At 43.4% G+C, this 24,811-nt stretch overlaps 1 protein-coding gene across 5 annotated transcripts in view; it reads left to right on the top strand.

Moving 5' to 3' along the window:
• Window positions 1-24,811, top strand: part of frmd4a (FERM domain containing 4A) — a 102,208-nt gene that overhangs the window by 20,324 nt on the left and 57,073 nt on the right. For 2 of the 5 annotated variants that reach the window (XM_051383422.1, XM_051383421.1), the window contains exon 1: window positions 22,952-23,440. The exons of 2 other annotated variants lie outside the window; for them this stretch is intronic. In XM_051383422.1, the coding sequence (XP_051239382.1) occupies window positions 23,348-23,440 (93 nt within the window). In that variant the 5' untranslated portion in view covers window positions 22,952-23,347. Of the gene's footprint in view, window positions 1-14,713; window positions 15,242-22,951; window positions 23,441-24,811 lie in introns of those variants that run through there. One more of the 5 variants, XM_051383423.1, reaches the window with a different exon arrangement.

Below are 24,811 nucleotides of genomic sequence, written 5' to 3'. Positions count from 1 at the left end.
AAGAGGAGCGTTAGCGGGCTGTTTTGGAGATAGACTTGGCTTCAAAGATATGGCGTGGAATCAAGCCTGCTATATCTGTGCTGTCTGCCACCCTGGCCAGATTTGCCCAAGAGCTGTGGGAATCACTTTCAATGACTAAATTACTTTTGCATTTATCTTCATCAGCCACATTGAGCTTCACATGCCCCACAGTCGATCTGTGTATCTCACTTTTGGCATCAAAGTCACTTTAGTAGATTTATGTGAATGAATCACAGCCTAATTAGCTAATGCAAGTCCCTTAAAGTTTACACTGCATAATCTTGCATTAATGCACCTTTTCTTACCCTCAGGGATAAAAGGAGGAATCTAGTGAAAACAGCGACTTTGATTTGTCAATTTATTTTCATCCTATCTTTCAGTTTACTTGTAAACAGCAGCAGATATGAGAAAAGTAAAGAGGGGAACGAACCTCTGATATACAAAATGTGCAAAAAGAGAGCAATGTCAGGGTGTTTCTCAGTGGCAGCGGAGCAGTGTATACTCGCAGAGCACAACAGCATGTGTAGTGAATCTGAGAAAAATCACTTCAAAGTTTATCCTCTGCCTTGATACAAAAGTGGTGGCAGTACCCCGATTAATAGCTTTTATTGTTGAGATTTTTTGCTCATATAAAACTAAAATCCATTTCAGTATTTTTCACATTTCAAAAGACAAAAAGGAAGAGAAAAAATCAATTTCTGCTTGTCTTTGTAGGGCAGTATGCCTCTTAGTCTTGCTGCAGGGATACACAAAAGGTGACCTCAACCTCAAGATAACAGACAGAGAATAGCAATAGCCTGTAAAAGCTGCACTACTCCTAATCCCCAGCTCACTAAAATGGGAAAATTGTGCTGAGATGGCAGCATAGGCTATCTAGTAGACTTTAGAAGAGTTGTACTCGTATCTCCTCAAAGCTCCCTTCCTCTACCTCACTCGAGCACGTTTTCTATTTTTTCCTCCTCACTCCGTATCACTCTTGCTCTCTGTTTCTTTATTTAGGATGACAGTAATGGGCAGTGAAGCAGGAAAATGAAATAAAATAAGCATCAGTGAGCTGTGCGTCTGTGTTGCCTCCGCGTAGTTACGTACAATGAAAAAGCAGGTCAACACAAACACAAAGAACATGCAGAAATGTGACCAAAGTAATCCTGAGGGAATCTGAAAGAAGTAGCCAATTTGTTATCTTCAGTGTCAATAAACGTTGCTCCTGTGTATTCCTCATTATTGTATAGTCTCTCTTTATGCCTCTTTAATGTGATTTTATAGTTTGCCAGTCAGAACGTTACTGATTCAAATGAACATTACTGCACACCATTTCCACATCTCGTCTCAGCTTAACTGTGCACACTGCCCACCTTTTATTTTTTGTGGCAGATACACGAACAGAAAGACACACTCACACTCACAGAATCTAAAAGAGAAAGATCAAGTTCCCCGTTGGTATCCCGAGTTGTATGTAATATATGCATATAGGTCAGTAGAACAAGGAGCTGTAGCTTCATAGAAATCTCCTTCTCAAGAACATGTGTGCTGTGCTCTATGTGTGTGTGTGTGTGTGTGTGTGTGTGTGTGTGTGTGTGTGTGTGTGTGTGTGTGTCAACTCTACAGTCAACTCCTCCTGTGCGTTAGTGGATCAATAGGGAGTAGTTATCAAGAGATTAACCCTGTCAATGCTCTATCAGTCTAATCAGAGAGACTCCACTGCTCTTCCTCTCTCACTCCTGTTGTTTATATCTTCTGGCCCACTCTCTTTTTCAACACAGTGTCACTGCCTCTCTCATCTCTAGCCTCTTTCCATGTCAGGTCATGCAGGTACACATGCCTGTGTGTGTGTGTGTGTGTGTGTGTGTGTGTGTGTGTGTGTGTGTGTGTGTGTGTGTGTGTGTGTGTGTGTGTGTGTGTGTGTGTGTGTGTGTGTGTGCACACTTGTGTGTATGTCCAGCTGCCCATGACAGATGGAGCCATTACAGAAATTGCCAAGGGCTTGGACATACATGCACGCTCACCCACAAACTCCTATTTATTATATTAAGGAATGGCCATTCTACACACACACAGACACAGACACACACACACACACACACACACACACACACACACACACTTCTCACCTTTCCCTTTTCTATGTTGTTGCTTTAGCTCCACTGAATCGCATCCATATATTCAAACCATCATAAGCACTCCAACTTGACATCAGCCTGACTCATCGTCCCCCCTCCCTGCCCCCCCTCCAAAATCCCTGCAAGTCCTGGGTACCACATGTTTATTTTGCCCCCCCTACCACCCCCTGTACCTTCACCCCTTCCTTCCCCCACCATCTATCCACCTGGTTCATTAGCGGGCAGGCGGCTGTCAGGATGGTTAAGGTCAGGGTGGCAGGGAGGAGAGGACAAAGCAGCCAAAAGGGAAGTGACCAGACCCACATCCCTGAAGCCGACCGCCTCGCTGCTTGGATGAAAATAATTAGGAGAGAAAGGCAGGGCTGGTGGGGTTTGGATTTGCAGCACAAGGTGGGACTGCCTTTGGCAAACCACTCAGACACTGGGACACACATACACACACACACACACACACACACACACACACACACACACACACACACACACACACACACACACACACACACACATTCAATGCACAGCAGGTTGGCTGGCAGAATTTAAAGGCCAAAGTAAACAGCAAAGGGGGATGTCTGGTGGCTGGAACCACATGGGGCACATGCAAACAAACACACATGCTGAGGGACACACACACAGACACATACACACACACACACACACACACACACACACACTCATTGGATGTAGAGCCCCATCTCCCAGCTGTCATCTTAGCCTACCAAGTGCACTGTCAAGGGTAGTCTTTATTAGAGACAGCGCAACAATAAATTGTATCCTGCAAATTTGTATCCTGCAAATTTGATTTAAAGTAAAAATAAATGTACTTTTAGTAATAAAAAATAAAAATAAAAAATATAAAGCTAGTTATAGCTAATAATATGTATTAGCTTTTAGGAAAATGTTAATCTTGACATAAAAATCACCCAACTGTTGGGACATACATCTATGCATTGAGACATACAGACACGCAAAATAAGATAAAGAGACAGAACTGCTTTACTGTGTATGATGAGAGCAGTGGGATGCCATGTAGAGAGAAAACCTCCCATAGTTCCCTATTGAAGATTTTTCTCTTTGCCGTACATCTCCACTTTCCCTCATTTGAAGATGTGACATTGCATGTCGGCCATACGCCATCTCTGATCGTGAGTGTGTGTGTGTGTGTGTGTGTGTGTGTGTGTGTGTGTGTCCGCGCCTGTGGGTGTGCCCTGCTGTGTCAAGCATGTCAAATGTGCTCTTGTCCCCTTGAAGAGGCCCGAAAGATGAGATCAATCAGAGCGCAATTGAGCAGCCAGAGAAGCACACCAGTGATGCGCTTAATGTTAGGTGTTGTCATGGAAACACAGGGTGCAGATTTTCCACTTCATTTGCTGCCATCAGTCTACAGGCATTTTTAAAATCATTTCCATGAAAGGCAATTGAAAGATGGGAGGGGAAATTAGTCAAGTGTCCGCATAGATAGGTAGAAGACACAGCAAGACACAGAAGTTTGGTAATGAGAAATTCACTGGAACACCATACTTCAATTAAACACATTTGTGTTTGTGTGTCAGTGTTAAAACCGTGCATTTTTGATTAAAGAGCCTCTAGCATTCCTATTATGTATATTGACTCTATCTAATTGCATAGAATGGATAGTCCCAGGGGACCTTTCCCTGTACTGCTTTTAGCCTTCCAAGAATCAGAATGGCAATTACACTTTCCTATATTGGAATGTAATCACAAGCGTGCGCGCACACACACACACACACACACACACACACACACCACACACACAGACACCTACACACACCTTTGATGAACGAGCAGGGGATTGGTAGTGTCACCCCTGCAACAAAGGGTGACCCTGCACTTTACAGGTATCATACATTATCTTATCAGTAGATGTGCATAACATAGACACTGTTTCTGTTTTCCTCTAACCCCATTACTTAATATTCTCTTATCTCCTCCAGTCTCACACACTTAAGCATTTACCCCTCTCTTTATTCTGCCATTTTCACCTCTACCCTACCAGAGACCTAGCATTTCTAGTCAATTTCTCCCCTCTTTTAAGCTTCCCTACCTCCTTCCCTATACATCATCCCCTGGGCTCTGAACTGTGACCTCTTAACATGAGCAGAGAGGAAGCTGGCAGCAGTCAGTAGTAGGACTCTTCAGATTTCATTGGCTGACCAAGAACTGGACTGATGTCAACACTGTCCTGAGGGGGAGAGAGAAAGGTGTGTTGTTGTAGAAAAGAGAGAGACAAAAGAACAGCATGTATTGTAGAAACCAATTTCCAAAGTGCTAAGTACATCCATATCAACAGCAAAACACGCCATAAAACAACTCAACATTTAATACGCACAGTCGATCTCCAACAGAAGCTGCGCCGTTCCAGCTCTGACCTATTCACATGCACTGAGGGATACTGGCTCAGTTACAATTATAAATGCTGCCTGAAGCGCCGGGTAGTGCAGAGGAAAATCGCGCCCCAACCACCGCAGGGACTCTGTGGTTCAATCCCTGGCTGCGTTGTTTCTTGCTTCTGGCCTGGGTGCCCCTTTGAGCGTAATTGGCAAAGTCGCAGGTAGGAAGCCACAAAGGATCTACTACTGGTTGGCTGGAGTACCCATTTAGGGGTGATCATTTGGACCTCCATGTGTTACTGCCTCCTGGTGAACTCCTTCTGGCACATGAAATGAAGAAACTTTAGAATCCATGTGTATCGGAGGTCTACACTCTCCCCAGGCCATCAGAGGGAGTTATTACTGTAGCAACAAAAGCTGCAGTGCAGAGAGAATTGGCCAACCCAAATTTGTGAGAAAGGAGAACAAACTCAAAAGAAAAGACAAAATACAAATAGTGCCATTTTTGTTTCAAACAGGCCCTCTCTCAGTAACCATAAAAAGCGGACCATAATGTTACAGATATTCAGTTTAGTAGAATATCTCCCTTTCCCTTTCTTCATAGTGATTTCAGTTTAAAAAGTTTTAAGTGCAATTAGCGATGCACAGATTTTACATTTGCACTTTGTATGCTCCAGCGCGCTAATGTCTAATTCATGATATACAGACACGACTGCATACACACTGGTCAATTTGCATGTTCCATAACACCAACCTGCACAGCTCCAGTTATATAGAGCCATATGCTGCCAGAAGACAGCCTTATTGATGTTGGCTTGTCAGCCTCCCAGCAGCAAGGCTGGGGCGAAAAGGTTCAGAGCTGCTGGATGGATGCATGGATGGATGCATGGATGGATGGATGAGTGAGTAAATAGGAAAAGGGGAGTGATAGAATGGTGATGGTGAGGGTGCCAGGAGGAATAAATCTGTTCAGAGTGGCAAATTAGACGTGGAAAAGGAGGTGATTCTTTAGAGCCACTCTTGATTTTCAGCTCTTGATTTCCTGAAGCGGTAGTCCATGACGCCACATGCAGTTTAACAATCCCATCTGGCTTTAGTGATCTTACTGGTGCTTCTCAGAGGAAAACGCAGCAGTGAGGAACATACATTTAATAAACACGTCTTTCTGAAATAGGCCTATACTAAGGGATTGCTTCCAAAGAGTGTGTGTGTGTCTGTGTGTGTATGTGTTTCCGTGCACATATTGGGGGGGGGGGGGGGGGTCATTCAGTCATTTCAGTATGTTATATTCAGGCTTCCCCTCTTTCTTACTTCATCACCAAAGTATTATGCTATTATTAATAAGTATTTCTTGGACAGATTTTGTCAGTTTCCTTCCTCTAATCACCAGTCCAGTTCTCTAGTTACAAACACAGTGCTGTCTTTGGCAAGTATCCTATTACCTCTCTTTTCCCTTGTGTGGACAGCTGCCATTACGCTGAATTAAACCCAAATATGAAATCAAGGTTGCTAGATTGATGCTCATCCATCCTCCAAGGAATACTTACATCATTCTAAGTGTCTCGCTGACCCCTGATGCTCTCATTACTGCTTGTTAGAACAATTAAATGTGACGTGTGTCAGATTTATAACTCACCCCTGTGTGTGTTTATGTGTGTGCATGTACATGTGTCTGTATTATTCTGAACAGATGTGAGCATCTGCCATTGCAGTTAAGGCCATTAATACATGTCTAGAGGTGTTTGTATGTGGATGTGTCTGGTTTTCGGCAACAGCTGTTGTTTTTTGCTGTGTGTTAAGTGCGCACATGCACCTTTGCAATTTGTCTGACATGCCCGATTTTAAATATGCATGTGTATTTATGTGACACAGACAGTCGTGTAGGTATCTCTTCAGATTGCTGGATCCTACGCTTCCTGCTTTGGTTTGTTGGAGTCGCAGACATGTACATTAACACATTAACCACATTCCTCAAACACACTAACAAAAGCTGCTAGAACAATAGCATTTGGTAGAAATTGTTTGAAATTCCTACATGCATTGTATCAATCTCACATTGGGATTCTGGAAATTTTTGATAATGTGTTACACAACTCTCATCTGCACAATGTCTTTAGACTTTGAAATAGTTTCCAACATTAGACACAAGTTTGTTTTTTTCCCACATTAAACGCTACATGTTGATACTCGTGAAGGACGCGAACAAAACAAAGGAAGTGTCTTATAACGCATAAATATAAAGTATATAATGAAGAGGAGGACGACCCCTTTCATTCAGTCTCACATGGAATGTTGTCCTACAAGTCCTGAAGTGGGTGCAGTTGGATGTTGAGTAGTTATTATGTGTACTGGTCTTGAATACAAACAGCTTCAAAGGAAAACTGCACAGACAAAAACGCCTGTGTAAATCATAATGTGGTTTTTAGGGAGGCTAAAGTTTGTTGTTTCCCAGAGGCACTGATTCAAATTCTGTGGTAACCAGTGTGTTGCAACAATCCTGTTGTTGGGTATGTGTGTGAGCTTGCACCTACGTACCTGTTATTGTTAATTGTCTGATTTTGCAATATGATGAGACTATGAGACTGTATAACTGTGTTTTAATTCCAACAAAGTCACCTTTCGTGTGCTGTTTCTGTTATTTCATCCACCTCTAAGCCTTTCACCAGTGTGCTTTGTTTCACACTCTGACCACCAGAGTGTGCTGTGTGATGGGATTCCCATTTGCCTAGCCCAAGGCTTCCCTAAATCATGAGCCTCAGTACTTCAATGTCCATTTTTATCCTCTGAAGAAGAGCAGGCCCTCTTGGCCCTATGTTTGAAGAGGTGTCCATACTTCTGTAACTTTATAGCTCCTTCAGCAAAGTGTAGGTTGGAAGAATCTTTTCACAGCAGTAAGTGAGCATGGAGAAGGTCAGCACTGCTGAAGAAAAACTCCTGACATTGCTTAAGATTCGCGGCTGGCAGAAGCAACCGGCATACTCTTCGCCATGTCCTTTCTGATGTATGGAGCCAATAAGTGGAGACCTTCAGCTCTAATGAGCAGTAGTCTGCTGCTCTTCTGCTGTGTGTGAGTGCTGGCCGTTTGGCCCCAATAAACACCGAGCTTTATTGGACAACACCACAGTTCCTCTCATCCGTCATCACAGGTTTCTCAGAGACACAAGGGCTTGTGGAGGGGACCAGGTGGGGAGGGAGGGAAGTGTATGTGTGTGTGTGTGTGTGTGTGTGTGTGTGTGTGTGTGTGTGTGTGTGTGTGTGTGTGTGTGTGTGTGTGTGTGTGTGTGTGTGTGTGTGTGGTGACCAGGGAACTGTTATGTGTATAATTAATGACCTCATCCTGCTCCTCCTGCTGTCCAAGAAGGAGAGAATGGCTGGGTGATAAACAAAGAACAGGGATGGCAAGTGAAATCAAGAGAGACAAAATGACAAGAGATTGAAGGAAGGAAGCATATGTTAAAGGCTGCACTTGATTAATAATGAGTTTTGTCAGTGACCGAGTGGCCATCCGATGCAGTCTACTGGAGGGGCAATTACACAGGATTCATTCCCCCCCAATAAATCCTCCATTTTGCCCCCAGTCCTTCATTCTTTGCCCAATATTCAGCTATTTTCTGCTTCCCTTCTCTTCTGTGGCTTAAGCAGCTCCTCTGTTCCCATGGCAATAAAGTGAGCTGAATGTAAATAAGTGGTAAATACCAAGGGACAGGACCTTGGCTTGAAGTGAAACCTGGGATTGATCAAGCCCTGCCTGTCACAGCAAATCTTTTTTCTGACTGCAGTGGAGGTGAGGAGGCGTAGCAAGGACAAAGGCAAGAGAAAGGTGGGAGTTGACTGGTCTGTCTGGCAGGGGGCTCCAGTGAAGACTGTGGCCTCAGGGGTCAGGTCTGCCCCTCCTCTGTCAGCCCACTCCTTTTCTGGATCTTTCTTCCTTCTGTTTTAGATGGAGGCTTAAATAGTTCCCCATTAGTGCCTTAAATGAATCAATGTACATGTAAAACCATATAAACACAAACTGCACAGCCGCAAGCCTACATTTTGCGCGCATTTGCACTTTACATTCACAATGACGAGAGAGGTGCCCTAGAGTGATGTCAGGAGGTGAAGATGATCTCCTCAAATTACGTCTCTCTTCCCCTGAACCCCAAGGGCTCTCCTCCTCCTCCGTGCATTAACAAAGACAATCTGCCTGAGTCATTTGGCCAGTGTTCGGCATTGGTTCGCATGGCAGAGGAGGAGCCGGTGCACCTGTCAGAGGTGTGGGTCCCATCTGTACAGTAACAAGCAGCTTGGTCCCATGCCTGCAGCAAGAGGTGGAGCTGGAGCAGTCCGGCTTGGGTTACTGCACTCTTGGGAGAACGCATGCAGTGTTGTGGGTTATAGAATGAGTTGGTCATCTTGACTCATTAGAAGAAGGAAGAAGGAAATGCAAGTGTGTGTGTGTGTGTGTGTGTGTGTGTGTGTGTGTGTGTGTGTGTGTGTGTGTGTGTGTGTGTGTGTGTGTTTGTGTGTAAAACTATGCACAGGTGCATCCCATTTGAGCTTTGCATTTGTTTATGCTCATACTTTGTTAGTTTGTGGTTTGCATGCCTGAGGAATCATAATGATTCATTGTCTATAAAGAAGGAGAGTTGTGTAGTTATGAGGGGCTGAGAGGTTTACGAGGGTTACAAGCACAGCTGCATCCTGCATGTAGACAAAGTCTTACGTAAAGGTCTGAGGAATGAACTGTTTGTCTAGTGTGAGGAATACAGGAGAGCTAACATTAGATTATGGGTTTTCAGTAGGTAGCCTCAGTGCCAAAATGATTACTTGATTAACTGATTATTCAATCAACTTTAAATTGACAATTTTTACATTTATACAGTTTTGACATTCACTTAAGGGTTCACTTAGGAGAGTCTATTGTCAGAAATTAAATAGATTTTCATTAGTGTATAATCATCTGAAAATAAGAATAGTTGTATTTTCGTGTCCTTAGAAGGAGCATGTCCTCTTCCACGGAAGAATCACATGTTGAACTTGTTTCTACAGTAGCCAAGAACAGACAAACCAAACAATGGCTCTAGACAGGGTCTTTCATGTGTTTTCTTTTTTTCGAGAGTTGCATAACCACCGTAGTTTCTCCTACACACATTGTTGAGCTGTGTTCAAAGGGTTGTAATCTAGATGCCACTGAATCCTCCACACTGGTCCTTTAAAAAATGCATTCACTGGTTACAGCTTCTTAACTAAGGATGTGCTGTTTTTTTCTTGCTTTATTTAATTGTAAATAGAATATCTTTGAGTTTTGGATTGGTGTTTGAACAAAACTAGCAATTTGATGACTTCACCTTGTCCATGGGAAACTGTAATGGACATGGACTCGCTATTTTCCAGCACACAACAGACTAATTGGAAAACAGATTAGCTGATAATAAAAGTAATTGTAGTTAACACAGGGCATAGAATAGCAGCCCTAGAGCGTATGTTTTGTAGATGAGGCACCAGAGTATCTACGATAGTGATCCATTACAAATTTTCTGTCCACAGAATTTGTTAACCCATGTTTCCCCCTTTTCCCAGGATCCATGTATATTCCCCTAGGAGTACGATCATGTATAACCCATTTACCCTCATGATCCGACCTGTAAAGATTAAATATGTAGCCATATCATCAAACATTTAGCGCTTACGCCACCACAAATCAGATTCCTAATCATGTGTGGACTTTAGGGGATGGGGATTCACGTGCATGTCTTGATCCTAAGTTGATGTGAGTGTGCTGTTTGCACGCTAGAGTAATTCATAAAAGTAGTGCAGACTTGCAGGCAGACAGGCACGCCTGCTTGCCAGAGTGTTAATTGTTAAATCAGTCTCAGGGAAACATTGTTTCTTACTCACTTAACAGTGTTGGTGGGTACATGTGCATCTATCCATGACTATTTCTGTGTATGGCATTGGCTCGGAAGCCTCCTCGGCACTGGGTAAAGTGGGCTAAGTTTACTGGGGCAGAAAATGCTGAAGCGTGACCCATCCAGCGCCTTCATACAACCAGCCTCTAAAATATGCCTCTGTCGCATTCTGTCTGCTCAGTGCCTCTCAGACACACACTCACTCAGTTCTGAGAGGCTTGAATGTAGGACAGGGAAGACAGAGGCAAAGGCTCCAACCAAGTGAGAAAAGGCTCAAGGTGTGTGTACTGGTTTTATGAATGCCCTTTGAGCCCCTGTGTATCAGATATTCTACTAATTCTACTCAAATGTTTGGTAAGTCTGAGTATGAATGGGTCTGACTGAAATCCAAGGTGACTTTCACTGCAGCAAGAATGACATAAGATAGTAGAGCACACCTGCCTCTCCTCTCACAGGCCTTTCTAGAAATCACCCACACACACACACATACACACATGCACACAGCACACACACACACACACACACACACACACACACACACACACACACACACACAGACGCATGCGCCTAGAGACACGCATTAATAACAGAGAGCCATTCACTATAATGTGGAATGACAGATTTGGGTTGCGGAGTGACACAGCAAAATTCTGATTACTAGCAGTGCTGCAGAGAATGACTTAGCAGAATCCCTTTCATCTGCACTTGCTGTCCTTCATCACTCGAGGCTTACAAAAAAAGATACATGAATGGTGAGGAAAAACAGAAAAACTGTCAGCAAAAAGAGATAAAAATACTGAAAAGACAGAAACAGACATACACTATAAAAAGATATGTTAATAATAATAATGCTAATAATAACCAGGCATGCAATAGAAGGATTATAACTCGCAGTATGACATACAGTAAGTCAATGAAAGCATTCATTTGGTAAGACACATGAGCAGATGAGGTGCAGTGTGTTGCATTCTCTGCAGACTTTGACACCTACTTGTCCAGTGTAAAGGACTGGCAGACAGTAAACCCTTTAGACAGTTAGCTGCAAACAGGTGCTTAAGAGGCTTTATCAACATGTCTGGAATAGATACTATTTTTGAGTCCGTGAGTATTTGCGCGCAAACCTCAAACCACTTGGAAGATTGCCCAGCATTTGATTAGCACGTATCCCTATTTTCCACGGCAGGTGGACATCGCAATTCATCACATTCACACAGACACACACTCCGTACTCCTGCTCGAAATTAGAATTAAAGACCAGGACCGTCCTCAGAGGTTTTACTATGAATCAGAATCAGAGAGGCTTGTTGAGGCCGGTTTTGTGATGCACAGCCTGAGCTGCTGCCATAACCACCACGCTGGTGTTCTTGCTGATTACTGGATTACCGGGACAGTCAACTTCTATGAGGAAGCTGGTAGTGGAGAAACATGGAAAAACCCCTCAGACTTAAACTGCTTCACTGCGATTCATCTAAAGGTACTGTAAAATGTAGTGAAGTAAATTTAAAAATCTACCATTTCATCATACTTTTTTATGTCTCTACACATCTATATAATAGTATTTCTTTATGTGTGCATGATCATGTTCATGTGGCAGTGTCACTTAAGATCGTTGTTCACTTTTAATATTAAATAATCAGCACAGAAACAGTAGCTTGGCTATTCAGGCTCTTTTGTATAAATCATGCAGTAATATGTGCATTTCTTAGTACCTGTGAGTGTACCTTGTATGAGTACGATGGAACACAATGCGCCATTTGCTTCTGTGTATTATGCAAAGAGGTGAGGTGATATTCAACTCTGTCTGATATGACTGTTGTGAACATTGAACCAACCATTCATTCCACTACCTTCACTTGCCATCACACACACACACACACACACACACACACACACACACACACACACACACACACACACACACACACTGGATTATACACTGAAATCTGGGTTTTAACCCTAGCAGTGCCACAGTCACACTGGGACATGCTGTCCTGTGTTGCCTCTCTGTTGGGGGCTAAGCTCCTCACTAATGATGAATTCTGGTCTAGATAGGCTACCTGCTGCTCTTAACACTCTTCACTGCATTCAGGCTCCGTGTGCCACCTGCTTCACAAGTCTTAGTGGCCATATACTGTCCATCTTCACTGTGCTGGGGGGGGGGTATTTATAATGCATGAGCGGCATGTAGATGAGAATTAGAGGGATTTTTCTGAGTTATTAATGGTGGGGTGTTACATATTCACAGCAGGCGGCATTAGGAGCAACCTCAGGAAGACAGGGAAGCCTCCTGAGGGCAACAAAGGACTGATGGATCTGTGCACTTTGTGTTTAACACCCAGTGATGTGTATGGTGTTTGTGTGCATGCATAGGTCATGTGTGTGTGTGTGTGTGTGTGTGTGTGTGTGTGTGTGTGTGTGTGTGTGTGTGTGTGTGTGTGTGTGTATGCACATACACACACACAGAATCATGGCTGTGCAAAAGACTCGGTCACACCCCAGTGCTCCTGACCACAGAGTTCATGTGAGGACTGATGAGTGGCTCATCCTCACACCCAAGAGAGGTCAGAGGGCAAGGGTCATTGGTACTCTGGGTCTGTATGGCTTAGGAAGAGGGCAAGAGGAGGACAGGGGAGATAGATAAGATTGAGAGGGATGTTTCTGAGACACAGTGGGGCTGAGAGATACATGAAGCATGATGGGAGAAGAGAGAAGTAGCAGGTAGAAAAAGGCTGAATATTAGACACAGATCCACAAAAGTGAAGGGGTTTGATTTGAAGAGAAAGGAAGATACATTTATTATTATCATTGTTATTATTGTTGTAACTGTTGATATTATTAATTAGTTATAACTAACATTGTTATAATATATAATACGTAATAGTAAGAATTGGTTAACACAGACCTATAAACCTGATTGCTGCATGACAAACACTGCTGTGTACACCCTAGTAGTAGGATGATGAGAAACTCTTTTACACAAACCAGCGCATCCGTTTACCAAATTTAATTAAATCCAAAGTTTGCACTAAAAGTAAGATTAGTAGCTTATTTCTGTCAAATAGTTGAAGTCTCAAGATATGACATCCAAGGCTCCTCCCCAGAGCCACAGAAGACATGATACACAGCTGCTTTCACAGGCTGGATAGCGCTCTACATGACGAGTAGACTGACCTTCATGTGTAAAATTAACATAAAAATGTGGTTTGCTAGAGCTGGGCTGTCAGTCAAAATGCTCTGGGGAAAAAAAGTAAGAGCATCTTAACACTAATACACTTAAAATAAACCACCCTTAGCTTAAAAATATTTGAAAAGAGGGCATAGAAATCTGATTACTAACCAGTTGCATGTACAGTAAATGCTGTTATTACTACAGCGTTAACTCATTCTCCAATTTCCTGCATTAACCTGATTTAAAGTAGCTTGGTTTCTTGGCTGCATGTAAACATGTAGCTCCGTCCTTATAGCTCATTACTCCATACAGTCATATCCTGTTTCTTGGTACTACCCAGCTAAACTCACTTTCTTCTTTACCCCCTACTGTCTGTCTCAGTCTCTCTGTCTGTCTGTAAATCTGGTTAACTGAGAGAGAATGGGGGGTACATTCCTCCAGTGTTAGGCAGAAAAACAAAAACAACCTCTCTCCATGGAGCGGCCCGCCAACATCCTTCATCCCTTCTGCTTCCCTTCTTTTCTTTTACTTTCTTTCCTCCCTGTCTGAATCGCCCCCCTCTGCCATGCACCCATATCTCCCCTCCCACCCCTCTCCAGCCCTCTACCCCACATGCCCTGTTCTCGGCAACCCCCACTCACCCCTCCCCGTCACTGTTACATAAGCTTCCAGTCACAGAGCCAGGCCATATCGCTGTTGTTTTCCCCCCAGTGTGTCTATTGGAGCCTCAGCATCCAGGGCCAGCCATTAATGAGGCCCCTACAAAGGCCCATTGATGAGAGGCCCTGTGTGAGAGAGGATGACCCCAGCCAAGAGCACCCAAAATTGGGCATCAGCTGCCCCGGGCTCTCCCTCCGCACAAAGACGTCCACTGTAGACAGAGACCTGAAAGGGCACAGAGAAAAGAGGAGAGAGAGAGAAAGGGGAAAAAGGGGGAGGAGATATCCTGTTCAAACAACTCAGAGAATGCTGGATAGAGATATCAAAAAAACTAAACAGATGTATGACTTCATCGCAGAGTAGTCACTTCTCTCACTATTAGCTCTCCATCAAGCCTAATGCTTCCTCCTCCTCCTCCTCCTCTCTTCCTCCTCTGTGCATCCTGTGAACAGTGAGACCCACCCTCTGCCCTCCCTCTGCCAGGGAGTTGTCAGTGTCTTTATCTCACCCATGGAGCATAAGTTAGATCTGAAGAGGTGACTTTAAGACTCTTGTCTGTCACAAATCCTCATCATTAGCTATAGGTTGCTCAAAGGAGCGAGCAGAGCACTTTGGTGGGACCCCACACTCTTTTTGGAAACGTTTGGAGCACTGAGCGGAATCCAGACGGTTTTTGGAGCCAAGTTTAGTGGAGATAGACGTGTTTGTTTATCAGATCTGGACAACAGCTGGCCATTTGAAAAGGATGGAGAATAAAAGGAAAGGAATTCGGCTGGACTGTTAGAAGCTGTCATGGCTCGATCATTTGGAGAATTGGGGTGTTATATGACTGACATGACTATTCCCTTTAAGTGATCTGTCAACATCCCATGATTACACCTAATAACAGAGGAAGAGACAGAGTTTGGGTCTTGATTGAGATTTGATCATTTTCTGTGGCGTTTTTTTTGGATCAGCAGAACAATGACTCTTGCAGGACGACTCGAGGACTTAGAGGTGACCCTGGAGCACATGCTTATGGATGTTTTTGTGAGTTTGCCCACACTTTCTATACTTCAGTCTTGTTTTAAATCATAGTAATTGTCACACAGTGCATTTAACTGGATGCATTTATCTTTAGACTTTTGTCACCATTCTTCTATCTCCTCTCTGTGTTTCATATGGGTGACCTCTCCAGTGCATAATTACAGTTGAGGACCAGAGGCCAACATATGTTCACGTCTCTTTCCACATGCTCTCTCATTAATTGGCACAAAAAAACATGCAAATTGAACGTCAAACTCTCTGCACAGGGAGATTTGGGGAATAAACTGTCAGACCGGGAACATAACCTGCACTCTCTGGCCTGTACATGACTCAACACAGGGTTAGCCCAATGAGTTAACACTTTGGGAATGTTTACTCAGCATGTAAGCTTTCATCCAACCAACTCCAAAGTATTAAATCTAGGTACTGGGCTTACTTATGCTTTCTGTGGTCTGCAGCCTTTCATAGTTATTTGCAGATAGCTATAAATCTTTTGATTAGGAATGAATGAAATCTCCAAGTGAAGGAAGTGAGGATTGAGAACGAGGAAATGAGGGATGAAAGAGGAATGAGAACGAGAAGGAAAGTCTGATGGATGTGATAGTCAGGTTTCTATTGCCCGTGACGCTTGGATAGAGGTAGATTACTCAGGCCCCTGTGGTTTACAAAGCATTTGGGCTATGGGAATGAAAAACCGCTCTACGCTGCATCCCTCACACACACACACACACACACACACACAGACACAGACACACAAGTGTGCACTAACACATATAGATACAATAACATGCAGTCTATCTCTGCAGACACAGGCACATTGGAAATACGAAGTGCAAATCCCCGGTTGCTTTGATCTGCCGGCTGCTGTAATGAGTTTGGTCATTAAGCTGCTGTTTTCCTTTAACATTGTTTACAGGCACAGACATCTGTTGGAGGGAACAGTAATCTGTCCTTTCCTGAGATATACTGTGCTTCCAGTGAACACTATCAGCACTCGTTCCACTGCCGCAGGTCATCGATGTCACTGATATATGCAGATATTTGATGCCCAAATCCATCAACCTATTTTGGAGATTTGGTCATTTTCATATATCTGATAGATGATTTATGACTGAAGCAATAAAGATTAGTGTTTATGGCCAGAATAGGATTTGGATTATTCATGCACTGCATGTGGGATGGAAAAAAACGGGAGTTAGGAAAATGCTTCCTTCCTCTGCATTTCCTCTCAGCATCCTAATTAGACTGCTTATTTATTTATTTCTCTAATTGCTGGAAGAGGCTGGAAAACAAGGGGTTATCCAGCCACTTTGCATACTTAAATGAGAAATATTCAAATTGAGTGCACCCTTTCCAGGCTGGTTGCTTACTGAGCTTGCATATGGCAATACATGCGTGCATCCAAACCCCCATGTACACACACACACACGAATGTCAAGACGTGCAGACATGAGCTAAGTAGAGGCCTATTTCAGTGAACCATCAAATAAACGCAGGGTGAATTAAATAAGGCTTACCAGCAGCAGACGTGTGTCATGGATCAAGCATCTTTGCTATTGAAAACATTTTGTCAGAGCGCTCCCAAACTAACAGTAAAATTATGTATATATTGAACTTCACTGTGTGAACTGGCTGGAAGTGTGTGTGTGTATTAACCCTGCGGTAAGCAGAGAAGGGTCATTAGAGGAATATTTTGTGTCATTAGAATAAAGACAGTGCTTCTCCATCCTCCAAGAGAAGGACCTCCAAAGCCTTATCTGTGCTGTTCATTGGGTTGAAGCAGCAGCTTATAGTGCACAGCTATATCCAAGGGCGCACTGCTATTTTCATTTGCACAGCGGCACATATGAATGATTCAGGAAAGCCGTGAGGATCCGAGGCAACGAACCTCCTTTACAACCTCTTTTACTACAAGAAAAGGAGGTCATTATTTTGCTGCCTTGATTGCTCGCAGGAAGCTGGAGTCGAAATGGAGTCATTTGTAGACCTGTAAATTTTTCAGGTCAATACTTTTTGTATTTCTTCTGCATTCAAGAACACTATTATAGATTTAAAGCACATGACTGCACACACCATGGCTACAAAGTCATGCCTACTAGCTTAGAATTCAGAAATCTAGTAGGAATACTAATCGACGCTGTTAAAATAAGCTCATATTTTCGAGACACACTGCACTGCCATAGTCACAAAGGCAAGGAAAAGTAAAAAATAGCTGCTGTCTTTTAGAAGAGAAAGAATATCTGTTCATTTTAGGAGAAAAATAGTAATCATCTCTTTTACTATATAGCTTGATCTCCATGACATTTGTGCCACAGAGGTCTCATTCACATAACGAACATAGCAACGCTGTCAAACACAGTGACAAGATCCTTTGACTGGAATAAAATAGGGGCATGATCTGTATCTAGTGATTGGATTTTTTTTTTCTGGTGGCTGTAAAATGTCCGTTCATGGTGTCATATCAGCTCCTGCCAAAGCTGCTGTGTATCGTGCTGTTGGTCCACCGAGCTGAGTGAGTTGTGAGGGGAGGATAGAGAGAGAGAGAGAGAGAGAGAGAGATGGCAGCTCTTCCTTCTGAGGCTGCCTCACAGTCTCTCACAAAGGCTGACAGTCACATCAGGAAATGAAGCGTTGTGATTAAAAATGCATTCCATCCTTGTGTAGTTTAATTGAATCTCCTCCTCATGCACCCCACAAACGTCCCCACCCCCAACCCGAGTTCTCTCCCCCACCACACTCATCTCTTCTACGATGCAGGCCTGGAGGCAGAGCTAAACATCCCTTCTCTCGCTCTTTCTCCTCCATCCCCCTCGTCTCCGCTGACAGTGGAAGACCTCAGCTGGATGGGGTTTTTTTCCTTCACAGCTGTACTCCTCTGCTCTTTTCAGCATTGTCTCCTCGCTTTCTAGTAGCCATAAAGCACTAGTTCATATCTTTGTGAGAGCTGGTCTGCCACAAAGGGCCTGCGGTCTCTTAAAACATATAGTTTGCAGTCAGGAGCACAAACACTGTGACATGCTGATACTATGAGCGTGTATTCTTACCACCGCAGCAATTGTATCATGGCATTATACAATATGTGTTTTGATCTGCGTGTGCATACCCTAATCTTCAGTGTACTATTCTCTTTTGACTGTGCTGCTGTATGTGTTGTTTCAGATATAGGCTATTGACTGGAAGTATTATGTGTGACCATTCTGTTATATAATGGGTGTGTCCTCTGCCCAGTGACAAAATTGTTCAGTTATAGCAAGCTGACCTCCTCCCTCTTTTTCTCCAGCTCTCTCTTGCTCTCTGTCTGTGTTTCTCTCTCCTCTCCCCCTCTATAGAGTGCATGTTTTTCTCTCTTGCTTTGCTTCTCTCTCCACCAAACAGTTGTCGCCTCGTCTATATTAATCTGACGGTGGTATTGATCGGTGTGAGGCTGGAGTCGCAGTGTGAAGTCCTCTCAACCAGGGCATAACTTTGGAGACATTTTCTCAGCAACCTTACTCTGCTTGACCTTTTCTATTTAATTTTTGGCGTTTTTCCCTTTTAGTTGATAACAGACAGCATAGAGGCAGACAGAAAATGAGGGGAAAGATAAGCAAGGCAAGTTTATTTGTTCAGCTTTTTTCAACAACAAGCCAATTAAAATTGTTTTACATAAGAATCTGGGGATGTTGTGGTTACGTGGTACACGGTTTCAGCATTCCAGTTGATGTTCCAGCTGTCGGATATTTTAAGGGCTATGCCTGGTATATTCCATATTTTTTCTTATTGTCAACAAATCCAATAAACAAAACCAGTGATGCATTAGTCTGTCTATTAGTACTTTTTGACTTCCCTATCCTGTCTGTGGCATTCCGACAGAAGATGTCACCAATATATTGTGCCTTTTTTTAAATTGAGTTATTTTCTAAAACAGCTGAGCACTACACTTTTTTAACTTTTACCCAAACATGAGAAACTAGTGCATTTATTGGGGATTCTTTTTAGTTGCGGAATAATGCACATTTATCAATACTTGGTGTACAACAGTGCCCATGTTCATTGTAATGAAGGAACATGTCACCCAGTGCACTCGTTTTTGTCTGTGGCACAGAGGAGTAATATTTATCTTTGGCTGCACAGACAATACTTGGTAGTTGGGTCAAATTATTGTAAGTCTTGGTCTTTTTCATGGGATTTGTTGACAAAGAAAACTACAGAATTAAAAGAAAAAATATAGAGTAACAGATTCTGTGTTATTATACAGAGTTCCATGAAAACTTCAGTTCCCCCCAGACTATGAAGGAAATTTGAATAATAAAGTCAGATTCAGCAATCAGTTGTGTCTCATTTTCTTGCCTCATTAGTCTTCCCTCAGACTGCGGAATCACCCAAATAAATAGAGAAAAGATAATTATCATAAATTTTTATGTGCACATCCAAAAACTAATCAGCTATTATCATTCAGGCTTCAATTTCTATCATATGCATGGTCCAGATTCTGATGTCGACTGGCCCAGCACATCTAGTCGCAGCTTTCCAGGAGAACTGGGTGAATAATTCAAAGGCCTTGTACACTTTTCACTGGGGCAAATTGCACATCCAGCACCCCATTCAAGTCTGCCGCTGCACTCATAATAGACTACTGATTGGCTCATCGGAATGATGTATTCTAATTCCTTTAAGGCATAGATGACTGTATAATGGCAGCCTATGAGTTTGAATAATATGAATAAATTGTTATTTATTTAAAGGCAATGTCTACGCGCCTTGTCAGGGCTACAAACAGAGTACATTCAGAGATGGAGGTCAGTCCACATTCCTTTGGTGCCACTGGCTTAAATTTTAATCATACTGAAAGACAAACAAGCAGATATTCAATTTGTGCATACACATACACGCACACACACCCACAGTCACCTCACAGCGGGTTGAGCAGATGTTGTGCCGAGCAATTCTGTTTGACCAGGACAACCTGTCCCCGTATTCCACCAAATCTCTCTAAAATATAAATATGTCCCAGTTTTCGCAGTGAGTCACACATGTCCCCATCTCCTGAAAAATCTCACAGGCTATCTGTTACCTTTTTAGCATGTAAAAGTGTTTCCCAGGCCTTCTTACACGGACACTGCTGAGGGGATGATAATTGAAGTGGATGCTCCCCTGTGGAGAAGTCATTATGATTGGTTCTGGCCTGGTGAAGGGTGGGAGGCCCCACTTTCTGCTCATCTCACCCTCATGAGATAGAGAAAGACAACACTAGCATACACTTAGAAGCATACACAGAAGCACACAGTGAGAAATGAATTGAATAACTCTACCAGGGTGGCATTGTTTAGCTGTATAACCATTTATCTGTGTTGAGATGTAGCCCAGCCCTTTGTAATTTGTGGAGTCTAGAAACATAAACATTCAACCCCTTCCCTCGCTGCCCGGGATGGGGAGAGAGAGTCCAGCTAGAGGGCATTTCCATAAACATACCCACTCACACACAATGACACACATACACACAAACAGTCAGTAGCAGGACCATAGGGATGAGTCAGACAGCCATGGGCAGAGACTGGCTGGGTTATCAGGGTAAATTAATGCGTAACAATGCCAGGAACAATTGTGAGCCATTGCTTCGTATTACTACAAACAAAGACTACAGTAAGCAGACACACATACACACAAACGCAGGGTAGAAATAAAACCCAGACAATCCAGACGCTTTGTTTGCACCTCCCTCATTAGCATCTCTGATAACCAGGTAGTGATCTTCTTTCTTTCTTTTCTTCTTGTCTTTCTGTTCTTTGTCATTCTCCCTCTTGTTATCTGCAGATGATTTTGTGTGGAATTGTATTAATAGATGTTGGTTCAATTTGAGGACAGCTTCTGTGAAGTGATCCAGTATAGGGAGGCATGTCAGAATCTCCCAGCTTTTTGCCTGATTTTTGTTTGTTTTTTTATGTATGCAGGTTTGTATTTCACATATTTTTATTACCTCGTCCAAATCCCATTTGCCTTTATTTTTATTTAGTTGTTGACTGAAATGGGTCATTGTGCATCTAGCCTTAGGCATCAGTAACATGTCGGGGGGTTTTTTTGTTTGGTTGTTTGGTTGTTTTTTTCCCTCCTGTCAAGACAAGGGCTTATTACCTCACTGAGTTTGAGGCAGTGGAATTAAAAAAAACATCTGAAGTAAAAAAAAAAAAGGAACGAAGACGTTGCAAAAAGCAAGAACAAACAAACATAAAGCATACTTAAACTGTTTAAATTAGGAGAGTGCATTGTCATCTCCCTGTCAAGGTGCCATGAAAGATCCCTACGAACGCAGCGTGGTTTTGTCTCCCAAATCAGCAGTGGCAGTTAATCTCTGTTATCACGATCTGAATTAACATCAAACACACACACACACACACAGTAAAAGTGCAAAGAGAAATAAATCGTGTCTTTTGGTTCCCTTTTCAATTCCTCCAGTATGTCATCCTGCAAGACCTGAATGTCTGCATACTAAGTTTATAAATAGCCCTCTGATATTTCTCATGTAGGCCACAGTCACTCACACACTGATGTGGGCCAGGGTATTGAATAAATAATGCTTACTGGGGATTACCACTGCAGATGATTTTCTCCTGTATGCTTGTCGCTCGTGGTAAGCACAATATGTGTGTTTTTTGTGTGTGTATATGTGTGTCTATGCAAGTGTGACACATACAGTATCCTGTCACCAAGGCTGTCGGGGGTCCTCGCTTAAAGAAATTATATGGGGGGTTTTGTTGCTCATTTGGACCCATGGCTTTAATTAGATTTTATAACCTATGACCCAGGATCCAATCACCACATGTGATAACCAACTGTGATAACCGAGCTAAATCTTTCTGGTTATAATCCAGTGCTGCCGACTTACAACAGCTACCTGCCCCATATAGGATGCTTGCTGTTACATGTATGATCCTACCGTACATGCATGTGTGCATATGTCCATGCCGAACATCTGTGTAGGCCTGCATGTGTGTTGATCCACTTAAGTTAATCAGCTGGCAGTTCAGTATTGATGTGCAGAGGCAAAACAGAGCTCAGCGGTGAGTGATGATGAGAATATGACAGTAAGTCACTAGGTGCATCTGTAACTCATGAGTCCAATAGCTTTAATGGACATGTAAAGACCACCGTGGTGGACATAGAGGACTGACTCAGCTCTCTGTGGCTACGGCCATCATGATAAAACATTTCTGCAAGGGCTCACAGCTAAAGGTCCACCTCTGTCACAGCTTTGTGGAAAAAAAAAATTCAGGCCAATTTCCACACTTCTCTGCATGCAGACGATGGGCCAAGTGATAGAATGATCAATATCTGCATGCATGAGCATTGTGCTTGCTTGACTGCAAGGATACATGGAGTGTGTGTGTGTGTGTGTGTGTGTGTGTGTGTGTGTGTGTGTGTGTGTGTGTGTGTGTATTTCCCCTTTGCGTAGTAGTCCAGACAGTGCAGGGAGAGAAAGCTGGATGTGGGATTTCAAAGATAATCTCCCTACCAGATGGCAAAACATCCCATATTCCTTTTGAGGTTCCCCACGTGATCCCCTGTAAGGGCTGTGTGTGTGCGTGTGTGGGGCTGGTGGGGGTATATATGCTCACACACAATTATTATTGGATCACGTGACACGAATGCGTATGCTAATAACAGCCGTAACGTCACATTAATCCAGTGACCTGGTTAAGCCCCCAACTGAAGGAAGTGAGTGTAGGAGGCAGGGAGGGGGAGCTGCCAGAGCTGGAGAAGAGAGAGGAGAGACAAAGCGCACTCCCTCTCCCTCTCACACACTCTCACACACTCATTTACCTCGTGAGCGGCAGAGTGGAGCGTAGCTGAGAGGAGCAAGAATGGGAAGGGTTGTAACACAGAGGGAAATAGAAGCAGAGAGAGGCACATAGGACCTGTGTGGGGCTGCTATACCCACCCACCCACACACACACACACACACACACACACACACACAGACTACCATCACACACTTCTTTCCTCATTACACAACCACGCGCAAGTTCGCGTGAACCCCTGGCTGCCAGGCTGGACGGGACAGCGAGGACACCCACCTCACACAGTCGCACACATGCTCACACACCCACAGAGACACGCACTCTGGAGCGTACTATGGTGGTCCAGGGAGCAGTGACGCCCGGGAGAACCCGCCGGCTGATGCTTAAACTGCCGGTGGGGACTCTACGGAGGAACAGCGGAGAGAGGGTAAGACGCAAGCTTCCCCCAATTCCTCTTTATCACTTTCTTCTCTGACTTTGTCTCTCTCTCTCTTTCTCCTTGTTTGGCTGTGTCTTGCCTTGCTTTTGTGTGTGTGTGTGTGTAAGGGGGATTGAAAAAGGTCCTTGGCTAATCCAGGGGATAGTATTACTGTAGATTTGAGTTGGTGGAAGGCAAGTCAAGAGCAAAGCTTTTAATCTCTCCTGTGGACAATAACTTCACTGTGTTTCTCCTCCTGTCAGTCTGAGTCTGTCAATCGTTCCTGCACTCTGTCTCTGTCACTGCTAATGTATTATTCCACTGTGGTCCTCGGTTTTCAAGGTTACAGGGAAGTCTCACTGTGGGAGAGCTGTCTTTGAGTGCAGTTTGTTTGCCTGTTACTGTCAACGCAGCCGAGCAGACTCGAGACATGAGTTAGCTTCCTTTTATCAAGCAAAGCCACACGTATCCTCCCATTCCCATTTTTACACAGTGGAAATCAGTTTGTCTGCCAGGCATCAAAAGCTTTGGTGTTTATGTCTTTTTGTGCAAATCTGGTGGGTGTGGGCTGAAAGCAGAAGATAATGGTTTCCAGCTAAGCTTAAGCATGGAATGTGTGGTGTGAAGTCAACCTTTATGTCAGTTGTAAAGACACGCTGTAACCTGCCAGGTGATTCACCTCTTTTGCTCTTCAGCAAAGTTGTTTACACCATGAGAAAAGCTTTATATGTGTGTAAAGAAAGTGGCACAAAAGTTTGCAGCTGTGTGTGTGTGTGTATGCGTGTGGCACATTGCATTCATTCTGTGATGCATGTCAGCACTCTTTCATGTTGTAAATACACTGGTATTATGTGAATCAGATTTAAGTAGAGAGTGTGTGTGTGTGTGTGTGTGTGTGTGTGTGTGTGTGTGTGTGTGCGTGCAGGTGACAGGCTCACGGCTCATCAAAACTGCTTTCCCAAAATCACAAGGTGCTTATAGGATCATACCGAACTGAATTCCATCTTCCTTTTGAAAATCTCAGCCTTCCCAACTTGACGTAACGTGACTTCTGTTTCATTAACATGCCTCTTTGAGTGAGTGTGACTTCTAAATGCCATGAGCTCTTCTGAGAATTGCTGGTGTCTTTGTACTTCTCTCTTTGATTGAACGCATACACAGGGGATACAGTAATACACACAAGCACACACATACTGTACCCATGCTATCATAAATTACACTGTGTAGCTTCTGTGTATTGGATGAAAACTGCTTTCACTTTAATAAGCCCAGATATACATATTCCCCCCCTTGCTTCAACACAAAAAGTAACAGCTATAACCTTCACATCTCCTTACACAGAAACACATCAAACACAACCTGGGTCCTTTGCCTAAAGAG

The sequence above is a fragment of the Dicentrarchus labrax genome, unplaced genomic scaffold (assembly GCF_905237075.1).
Source record: "Dicentrarchus labrax unplaced genomic scaffold, dlabrax2021, whole genome shotgun sequence".
Taxonomy (NCBI): Eukaryota; Metazoa; Chordata; class Actinopteri; family Moronidae; genus Dicentrarchus; species Dicentrarchus labrax.
The sequence above is the reverse complement of the archived record's forward strand: the minus strand, read 5'-3'. Positions and strand labels throughout refer to the sequence as shown.